This window comes from Salvelinus fontinalis, chromosome 9, assembly GCF_029448725.1.
Source record: "Salvelinus fontinalis isolate EN_2023a chromosome 9, ASM2944872v1, whole genome shotgun sequence".
NCBI lineage: Eukaryota > Metazoa > Chordata > Actinopteri > Salmoniformes > Salmonidae > Salvelinus > Salvelinus fontinalis.
In genome coordinates, this window is record NC_074673.1 from 5,757,963 (window position 1) to 5,769,467 (window position 11,505).

Genomic DNA, 11,505 nt, shown 5'->3' on the forward strand with positions numbered 1-11,505 from the left:
ATTAGCTAGTTAGCTAGCTAACAAACTAAACGCAATTAATATTCTACTACTAGCTAGTTAAAAACACATCATTTTAGTTAGCTATTAGCTAACTACATATTGATTAGCTAACGAATCCAATAGCTAAATGAGAGCGAGTTCCTGATCTGTCATCATGTTGTACCTGTGCAGCACCGTGGCTAATTTATAAGCGAGTGAAGTGTGTATAGTGTGTGTGTGCATTGGCCATTGCATTGCTACATGTCTTACCAAATTGAATTCTTAATTTTGTACTGCAACGCATTGGCCTCAGGCCCCTGGAGTCCTGGTACTAGCGTTGGAAGAGAGCCCAATACCGAGTTGGGCTTCAGCTGACCAGGTTGTTGTTGTCCATCTTCATCAGCCATCACGACGATATTCTCATTGGGGGGAGGGTGGGTTTGGTCCGGGGGGGTTTAACAAGTAGGCTTAATTCTATATGCATTGATATAACGCTGCATCCCTGGCTGTGTTGCTGTGCATGACGCCGGAGCGGAGTACCCACCGTTTGATGATGAGGAGCGTATAATCTCTGAATAACCATCCACCCCTTTAGCTAGGTTAACCTACTGGATCGACGATAGACCATGTCGGTTAAGACTATGATTTGACTGCACTTGAAATGTATAAAAGAAAACAAAACGGCATGCGGGAATTTAAAAAAAAGTTATTATTTAGCAGAGAGAGGCTTGCCACTGCCGCAATCAGCGAGCGCGCCTGCAGCAGGCTACGGCTCGAGAGGCGCAGGCGCAGTAACTGATGGAATGGAAGGAAACTGACAATATAATTCCGCGCAGATACAGCATCAATGTTTTCTTTATTAAATTGATAATAACAGTTTAGTAACTTTATAATGACCGTTGTAATAACATTATAATAGCAGTATAACATTATAATAAGAGTATTTGAACAGTCTTTACCAGTGGTGGGAAAAAGTCCCCAATTTTCATTCTTGAAGTTTTCTCTCTAAAACGTGTCGTTCATTTAATCTGATTGTCATAAGATACCATGACTTTGTCCACACAGGGCATCTGAACACACAACATACATTTGGATGATTTTCATTACATTTTGGGGGTTTTATTTAACTTTTGTACACCTGTGGTGTTCCCTTTGACCGGTCATTAGAAATGAATGGGTGAGACTACAATTAGTGTATAAAATTGAGTTCAGGCACATGCCCATTCATCAGATGGACACACTTCCTCTCCCAGATCCCACATTCATGTGTGTATGTGTGTGTGTGATGTGTGTGTGTGTGTGGGGGGGGGGGGGTCTGGGAGAGGAAGTGTGTCCATCTTGGCTTCCTTTCTCCAATAGAATCTTTCCTCCACGGGAAACACACCTGTTGGCATTCTCACAAACAATCGCAACATTGTTTCAATAATATATAGAACTTTTCTCGCAGCTCTGGTATATAAAGCTTTTTCTTGCACACAATTCATTCTGTGGCAGCACAATGACCAAACGGTATGTGAGGCTCTTGATCAGGTAGCCTAGTGGGGCGACAGGTAGCCTAGTGGTTAGAGCGTTGTACTAGTAACCGGAAAGGTTGCTAGTTTGACTCCCCGAGCTGACAAGGTAAAAATATGTTGTTCTGCCCCTGAACAAGGCAGTTGAACAACCCACTTGTTCCTAGGCTGTCATTGTAAATAATAATTTGTTCTTAACTTACTTGCCTAGTTAAATAAAGGTTAAATAAATAAAAAATATCTTTGATCATGATGCTGGTGAGGAGGAGAGAGTCCTTGTTAAACAAAGTAGTCTGTGATAAATAGCACAATATGTTTCATCAGAGTATTTGTTACAGTCAAAATAATCCAGACATTATGCTTTTTTTTACTCAAAAACGAGTTGTATGAGCTCAGGTCAATGAGGCCTACAGGCCATAAATAGCAAATAGAAGTTCAACACTTGTAATGTTCACAGGAACTTAAGTTGATAAAACAATCTAACACAACATTAGGTTGTATTATTATGGATTTATAATCAGCTATAATGGGGCGGCCATTTTGGACCGGGAACACAGAATTAACTAATGTAACGGATGTGAAATGGCTAGCTAGTTAGCGGGTACGCGCTAGTAGCGTTTCAATCAGTTACGTCACTTGCTCTGAAACCTAGAAGTAGTGTTGCCCCTTGCTCTGCAAGGGTCGCGGCTTTTGTGGAGCGATGGGTAACGACCGTGCTTCGTGGGCGACCGTTGTTGATGTGTGCAGAAAGTCCCTGGTTCGCGCCCGTGTCGGGGCGAGGGGACGGTTTAAAGGTATACTGTTACATTGGTGCCGTGACCCGGATCACTGGTTGCTGCGGGAAAGGGGGGGTGAGTGTAACGGATGTGAAATGGCTAGCTAGTTAGCGGGTACGACCTACTAGCGTTTCAATCAGTTACGTCACTTGCTCTGAAACCTAGAAGTACTGTTGCCCCTTGCTCTGCAAGGGCTGCGGCTTTTGTGGAGCGATGGGTAACGACGCTTCGTGGGTGTCAGTTGTTGATGTGTGCAGAGGGTCCCTGGTTCGCGCCCGTGTCGGGGGGAGGGGACGTACTAAAGTTATACTGTTACACTAACATGAAACAAACACAACAGGAGGCTTAATAGAAAATGACTCAAGTAAAAGTGAAAGTCACCCAGTACAATCATACTTGAGTAAAAGTAAAAAAGTATTTGGTATAAAATATACTTAAGTATCAAAAGTTAAAGTATAAATCATTTCAAATTCCTTATATTAAGCAAACAAGATGGCACCATTTTCTTGTTTTTCTTTATTTAAGAACTTAATTTACAAACAAAGCATTTGTGTTTAGTGAGTCCGCCAGATCAGATGCAATAGGGATGACCAGGGATCTTCTCTTTACGTGCGTGAATTGGACTATTTTCCTGTCCTGTTAAGCAGTCAAAATGTAACTAGTACTTTTTTGGTGCAAAGTAAACTGTATCGAGTAGAAAGTGCATTATTTTCTTTAGGAATGTAGTTGTCAAAAATATAAATAGTAAAGTAAAGTACAAATACCCCCCAAAACGACTTAAGTAGTACTTTAAAGTAATTTTTCTTTACACCACTGGACTTAACCCAAGCTAAAGTGAAACCAACAATTATTTCCACTAGTTCTTGAATGTTTTGCGAACAAAATTAGGACTACCGTAATGTTACGGGAGTTATATTGTAATCGATTCAACTCAGTATACATAACGGCACATGCAAAAAATACATACGTTTTATTCACACTGAAATTCAAGTATTACTAACTTTACTGTCAATAGATGTAGCTAGGCAGGCTGAGCTAATTACATATTTTATTGGTCCAATATTGCCATCTTTTGGTCAACTCTGGTGTTGCAGTTTCTTCCTTTATTGTGAATATTATAGTTGGCCGGTAGGGGGCACTATTCCTTCAAATTAGACCCTAGTGCCCAAAGGGCTGTGATTGGAGACATTGACGTTGCTCTGTGTAGGATGACTCTGTGGTCACATAGAACTTGTTTCAAGAGTAGGGGTGTTAACCCGGTGTCGTGGCTAAATTCCTCAACTGACCCTCGTACAACCATGGCCACCTAAGACCTAATCCTCCAATTAGCTCGTTCATCGCCTCTCTTCTCCCCTGTCCCCCCCAGGTTGTTCATGGAAATGAGAATATCCTGTGTTTTCAGTCAACCGACGTTTATTTATATAAAATCTTCCAAAAGGTTGTTTTCTAGTCGTTTTCTCACTCTCTTTCTGATTCCCTGTTCCTTCATGGGTATTCTCTATGTATTGACTTTCCTGTTCCTTCATGGGTATTCTCTATGTATTGACTTTCCTGTTCCTTCATGGGTATTCTCTATGTATTGACTTCCCTGTTCCTTCATGGGTATTCTCTATGTATTGACTTCCCTGTCATCAATCTCCTGTCACTTCTCATCTGAGTCAAAGCAGAGAGGAGAGAATGTCATCTGACTGTTTGTTTTGTCCATTTGTCCTTCAGGTTATTTTGGTTATTTCATTTGTAACGTTCCAGAATCCTCTTCCTCAGGGCAATCTGCATGCTTCCATTCATGCACAGCACCTCTGACAATCCCATAACATACATCATATCTTTGAAAGACCCATACACTATTTATAAATAGTGTACGTAAATAAGTATTGATAACATGTATAATGGTTCATAACACCGTTATAAACATTTATAAGCACTTACCAACGGCTTATCAATTAACATGTTTTCATTTATTTAACCAATCACTTTTTTTTGTCTTTCTGTTTATTGATTATCTTATTCATTATGTATAAAGAGTCGTGAACACGTGAAACAAACCAATCGATAGTGTGACTGTGTCTTCGTCCAAAATGGCACCCTACATTGTATTCCCTATGTAGTGCACTACTTTTGACCAGGGAATAGAACCCTATAGGGAATAGGGTTCCATTTGGGACACATTCCATTTGTAACCTTGGTAACCGGTAAAGGAACCAAAAACCAAAAAAAGCAAATCAAACTTTATTTGTCACATGAGCCGAATACAACACGTGTAGACCTTACCGTGAAATGCTTACTTTACAAGCCCTTAAACCAACAGTGCAGTTCAAGAAGAGTGAAGAAAATATTTACAAAGTAAACCAGGTCAAAGTGCTGCATCGGGTATGGGGCTCATGCTAATGGCTAGCTTAGCCACCCCTGAACGGCTGGAGCTGTGTTTCTCAGTGGTTATTCTAACTCTGGTAGATCTGTAACCTTAGTTCACACGCAGCAACTTAATGAAAATATTTCTTGGTCTCTTGGGAAGCCTGAAAGAAGAATAGTTCAGCCATAAAATGTCTTTACAGGAAGCTTGAGGAAATAATGTTTTACTCGCCTCCCGGGTGGCGCAGTGGTCTAGGGCGCTGCGCCACCAGAGTCTCTGGGTTCGCGCCCAGGCTGGGCTTGGTTCGCGCCCAGGCTCTGTCGCAGCCGGCCGCAAACGGGAGGTCCGTGGGGCGACGCACAATTGGCATAGCGTCGTCCGGGTTAGGGAGGGTTTGGCCGGTAGGGATATCCTTGTCTCAGTATGTAAAATGTAATAAAATGTATGCACTCTACTGTAAGTCGCTCTGGATAAGAGCGTCTGCTAAATGACTAAAATGTAATGTAAAAATGTTTTGCTATAATCTTGTCATTTTTCACTACAACTTTGACATTTTGGAGAAAAGTGAAGAGGGGCATCTCCGTCACACATCTAATTAATGTTGCCTAGCAACTGGTAATGGACGTGTCCATGGCTGCTCAGCCAACCCGAATGGCTGTTTTCCTTCATGTTGTTTTCTTCTAGAGAGATCTATCTAACTAGGTGTATCTGAGGCAAGGCTGAGGGCAACACGGTGCAGGGGTCAATGTGCTGCTGACACACTACTTCTAGTCCTGCTTCTCTGATCGTCTTACCTACTACCCCCACCACATCCTCATCCTCTGGTACTGGCCCAAAGGGAACCCTATTCCCTAATATAGTGCACTACTTTAGACCAGAGCCCTATAGAACCCTATTCCCTAATATAGTGCACTACTTTAGACCAGAGCCCTATAGAACCCTATTCCCTAATATAGTGCACTACTTTTGACCAGAGCTCTATAGAACCCTATTCCCTAATATAGTGCACTACTTTAGACCAGAGCCCTATAGAACCCTATTCCCTATTATAGTGCACTACTTTAGACCAGGACCCTATACAACCCTATTCCCTATATAGTGCACTACTTTAGACCAGAGCCCTATAGAACCCTATTCCCTAATATAGTGCACTACTTTTGACCAGAGCTCTATAGAACCCTATTCCCTAATATAGTGCACTACTTTAGACCAGGGCCCTATAGAACCCTATTCCCTATTATAGTGCACTACTTTAGACCAGAGCCCTATAGAACCCTATTCCCTAATATAGTGCACTTCTTTAGACCAGAGCCCTATAGAACCCTATTCCCTAATATAGTGCACTACTTTTGACCTGGGCTCAATGGAAAAGTAGGGCACCAGGTAGGGAATAGGGTGCCTTTTGGGACACAGACCACGGATTAGCTTGTTGTTGCCGAGGACTTAGATTGAGCCACACACTGTAGATTCACTAGAGCCACGCCAGGTATCAAACACCAACTTTGACGAGGGCTATTTCTTCTCACACTCCTACATGTTCATTTATAATTGTAATTGAGATGTATCTGACTGTTACAGCGTGTTTTTTATTACAAATATCTGGTTCAGCATCTAACAACAACAAAACTATTTCAGAAACGTATTATCAGGGCAGAATATAAAATGTCCCGGGCAAGAGACCGATGCGCACACACACACACACGCACGCACACACGCATGCACGCACACACACACACACACACACACACAGAAACACACACAGAAACACACACACGCACGCACACACACACGCACGTGCACAAACACACACACACACGCACAAACATACACACACACGCACACACACACGCATGCGCACAAACACACACACACACGCATGTGCACACACACATCTGAGCTGAAGGACCCAGGAGGAAATATATACACTCTCCTCACCCTGGCCTTTGCATCAGTCTTTGTTCATTACAGTATTTTGACAACCAGGTGATTATTCAATCAAGCAATGCAAATGTTAATGGTTTCCTATTTGCATATCTGTGTTTTCCTTTTGTTGAAATGTCATTGATTATGACAGTCTACAATGATGAATGCCACTCTTGGTGCACTCTGATATGTATAATTAACCATTAAGAGGGAGGGGAAGAGAGGCAGGAGAGGAGAGAGGGAAGAGAGAGATGAGGAGAAGAGAGGCAGGAGAGGAGAGAGGGAAGAGAGAGATGAGGAGAAGAGAGGCAGGAGAGGAGAGAGGGAAGAGAGAGATGAGGAGAAGAGAGGTAACTAGAAAAGGTGGCCTCTAAAATGAAAAAGTGAAGAATAATAAGATATGCCCTTTAAATATTAAACAAACCTTTCATCTTCATGATCATGTGTGATTTGACAAGGCCTAACTAGCCTATCTTCCTGGCTGCAGCGAGCAATGTACAGGACCAGGAGAAGAAGAGGGAGTAGAGAGAGAGAGAGAGAGAGAGAGAGAGGGAGTAGAGAGAGAGAGAGAGAGAGAGATTAGAGAGAGAGAGAGAGAGGGAGTAGAGAGAGAGAGAGGGAGTAGAGAGAGAGAGAGGGAGTAGAGAGAGAGAGAGAGAGACAAAGAGTAGAGAGAGAGAGAGAGAGAGGGAGTAGAGAGAGAGAGAGAGAAAGAGTAGAGAGAGAGAGAGAGAGAGACAGAGAGAGAGAGAGAGAGAGAGAAGAGAGAGGGAGTAGAGAGAGGGAGTAGCCAGGACTACATGGGGACCAGGAGAAGAAGAGAGAGAGAGAGAGAGAGAGAGAGAGAGAGAGAGAGAGAGAAGGGTTGAGAAGGGTAGACACAGGAAAACCTGGCTCCCTGTAGAGGAAAGGCTGTGCAACGACTGCACAATAGCAGAACCTGAGACGGAGCTGCATTTCCTGACAAAATGTCAAAAATATAAAACAATTAGAGAGTGTCATTTCCCCAAATTTGAAACCCTTATTCAAGGTTTCAAAGACCTCTCTGATGAGAGTAGGCTACCCGTTCTGTTGGGGGAGGACGCAGAGAGCTGTGGGTTGGCAGCGCACTACATTGCTGCCTGCCATAAGATGAGGGACAGTGTCTGACAGACCAATCAACCTGCACATGTCCTCTACTGTAAGTTTATTGTTATTGTTGAATGTGATGGTTATTTTGACACTTAGTTATTGTTGTTACTGTTGTCCCATTGACCATTTTGATCCTCATTTGTATTTTTATATTGTAAATATCCAAAATAAGCGTTTGGCAATATGTACATTGTTACATCATGCCAATAAAGCAAATTGAATTGAATTGAGAGAGAGAGAGAGATTAGACAGGCCTACAAGAAGAAGAAAGAAAGAAAGAAAGAAAGAGAGAGAGAGAGAGAGAGAGAGAGAGAGAGACAGAGAGAGAGAGAGAGAGAGAGAGAGAGAGACAGAGAGAGAGACAGAGAGACAGAGAGAGAGACAGAGAGAGAGAAAGAGAAGAGAGAGTAGACAGGACTACATGGTGACCAGATGGTGACATTCCACATGACCAAACTAATCAATCAGCCTGCTGGGACCCAGGTGCAGTCCCCCCGAGACCCCCCCCCCCCCCCCCCCCCAGCCCCCACCCCTGGGTACTAACACATGGGCACCGCACCACTAATAATGGAACCCTGGACACTACGTTTGCCACGTGGCTCTGTGTGTGTGTGTGTGTGTGTGTGTGTGTGTGTGTGTGTGTGTGTGTGTGTGTGTGTGTGTGTGTGTGTGTGTATGTGTGTGTGTGTGTGTGTGTGTGTGTGTGTGTGTGTGTGTGCGTGTGTGTGTGTGAGAGAGTGTGTGTGTGTGCGTGTGTGCGTGCGTGCGTGCGTGCGTGTGTGTGTCCTGCAGTGCCGTGGCTGATGACATCAAAGTTACCCACCAGAGAGCAACAAGCACAGCGTATGAAACGCCACTAGAACAGAAGGGCAGCACTATGGAACTACGTCAGAGCCAGGGTCTCCCATAAAAATATAATAACACACACACACACACACACAGCCATGCACACGTACAGACACACACACACACACACACACACACACACACACACACACACACACACACACACACACACACACACACACACACACACACACACACACACAGCCATGCACACACCACACACACGCACAGACACACACACACACAGCCATGCACACACCACACACACGCACAGACACACACACACACACCACGCACAGACACACACTAACACATGCTGTACATAGGCAGAGCGACAGACACACACACACACACTGACACATGCTGTACACACACACACACACACACACACACACACTGACACATGCTGTACATAGACAGAGCGACAGACACACACACACACACACACACACACACACACACACACACACACAGCCACGCACACACACACACACACACACACACACACACACACACACACACACACACACACACACACACACACACACACACACACTGTACATAGACAGAGCGACACACACACACACACACACACACACACACACACACACACACACACACTGTACATAGACAGAGCGACACACACACGCACACACACATTGACACATACTGTACACAGACAGAACGACAGACACACACACACACACACACATACTGTACACAGACAGAACGACAGACACACACACAGACACATACTGTACACAGACAGAACGACAGACACACACACACACACACATACTGTACACAGACAGAACGACAGACACACACACACACACACAGACACATACTGTACACAGACAGAACGACAGACACACACATTGACACATACTGTACACACACAGAACGACAGACACACATACTGTACACAGACAGAACGACAGACACACACACAGACACATACTGTACACACACAGAACGACAGACACACATACTGTACACAGACAGAACGACAGACACACACACAGACACATACTGTACACAGACAGAACGACAGACACACACACTTTACTTCATAGAGGAGAGTGTGTCAGTCTGTTTTGGTACATGGCATATCATTTCTTTCCCCTTTCTGGAACCCTTTTGAATGGAAACAAGCACTTGTCCTCCACCCTGAACCAATGGCCAATGACACCAGAATATCCCTATTCACAGTCAATCCCTCTCCTTTAATCTCCAGTTAGTTAAAGATAATGTTGACAGTCAGAGACATGCACTGACCCAGTGACCCAGTTTACAGCAGCAGAGTACATATGTTGCATAGAGATTTAAGAGACAGGAGACTCAGGAGTCTCAGGAGACAGGAGACTCAGGAGACTCAGGAGACAGGAGACTCAGGAGACAGGAGACTCAGGAGACAGGAGACTCAAGAGACCGGAGACTCAAGAGACAAGAGACTCAGGAGACAGGAGACTCAGGAGACAGGAGACTCAGGAGACAGGAGACAGGAGACCCAAGGAGACAGGCGACTTCGGAGACTCAGGAGACAGGAGACCTAGGAAACAGGAGACTCAGGAGACAGGAGACTACGGAGACAGGAGACTACGGAGACAGGAGACTAAGGAGACCCAGGAGACAGGAGACATAGGAGACAGGAGACTCAAGAGACATGAGACTCAAGAGACAGGAGACTCAGGAGACAGGAGACTCAGGAGACAGGAGACCTAGGAGACAGTAGACTCAGGAGACAGGAGACCTAGGAGACAGGAGACTCAGGAGACTCAGGATACAGTAGACCTAGGAGACAGGAGACTCAGGAGACAGCACACCCAGGAGACTCAGGGACAGGAGACCAAGGAGACAGGCGACTCAAGAGACAGGAGACTCAGGAGACAGGAGACCTAGGAGACAGGAGACTCAGGAGACAGGAGATGCAGGAGACAGGAAATTCAGGAGACATGAGATGCAAGATACAGGAGACCTAGGAGATAGGAGACTCGGGAGACATGAGACTCAGGAGACTCAAGTAACAGCAGACCCAGGAGACTCAGGAGACGGGAGACTCAGGAGACAGGAGACTCAGGAGACTCAGGATACAGTAGACCTAGGAGACAGGAGACTCAGGAGACAGCACACCCAGGAGACTCAGGGACAGGAGACCAAGGAGACAGGCGACTCAAGAGACAGGAGACTCAGGAGACAGGAGACCTAGGAGACAGGAGACTCAGGAGACAGGAGATGCAGGAGACAGGAAATTCAGGAGACATGAGATGCAAGATACAGGAGACCTAGGAGATAGGAGACTCGGGAGACATGAGACTCAGGAGACTCAAGTAACAGCAGACCCAGGAGACTCAGGAGACGGGAGACTCAGGAGACAGGAGACTCAGGAGACAAGAGACTCAGGAGACTCGAGACTCAGGAGACTCAAGAGACGGGAGACTCAGGAGACAGGAGATTCAGGAGACAGGAGACTCAGGAGACAGGAGACCTAGGAGACAGTAGACTCAGGAGACAGGAGACCTAGGAGACAGAAGACTCAGGAGACTCAGGATACAGTAGACCTAGGAGACAGGAGACTCAGGAGACAGCACACCCAGGAGACTCAGGGACAGGAGACCAAGGAGACAGGCGACTCAAGAGACAGGAGACTCAGGAGACAGGAGACTCAGGAGACAGGAGACCTAGGAGACAGGAGACTCAGGAGACAGGAGACTCGACAGACACACACACAGACACATACTGTACACACACAGAACGACAGACACACATACTGTACACAGACAGAACGACAGACACACACACAGACACATACTGTACACAGACAGAACGACAGACACACACACTTTACTTCATAGAGGAGAGTGTGTCAGTCTGTTTTGGTACATGGCATATCATTTCTTTCCCCTTTCTGGAACCCTTTTGAATGGAAACAAGCACTTATCCTCCACCCTGAACCAATGGCCAATGACACCAGAATATCCCTATT

General features: G+C 45.1%; 1 protein-coding gene across 1 annotated transcript in view; it reads right to left on the bottom strand.

The window, feature by feature from the left end:
- The window catches only part of LOC129861961 (DNA-binding protein RFX7-like), a 50,512-nt gene extending 49,759 nt beyond the window's left edge, over positions 1–753 (bottom strand). The window contains exon 1 of the mRNA XM_055933191.1: positions 250–753. Coding sequence (XP_055789166.1) covers positions 250–386 — 137 coding nt within the window. The 5' untranslated portion in view covers positions 387–753. The remainder of the gene's footprint in view (positions 1–249) is intronic.
- Between the last annotated feature and the right edge of the window lie 10,752 nt (positions 754–11,505).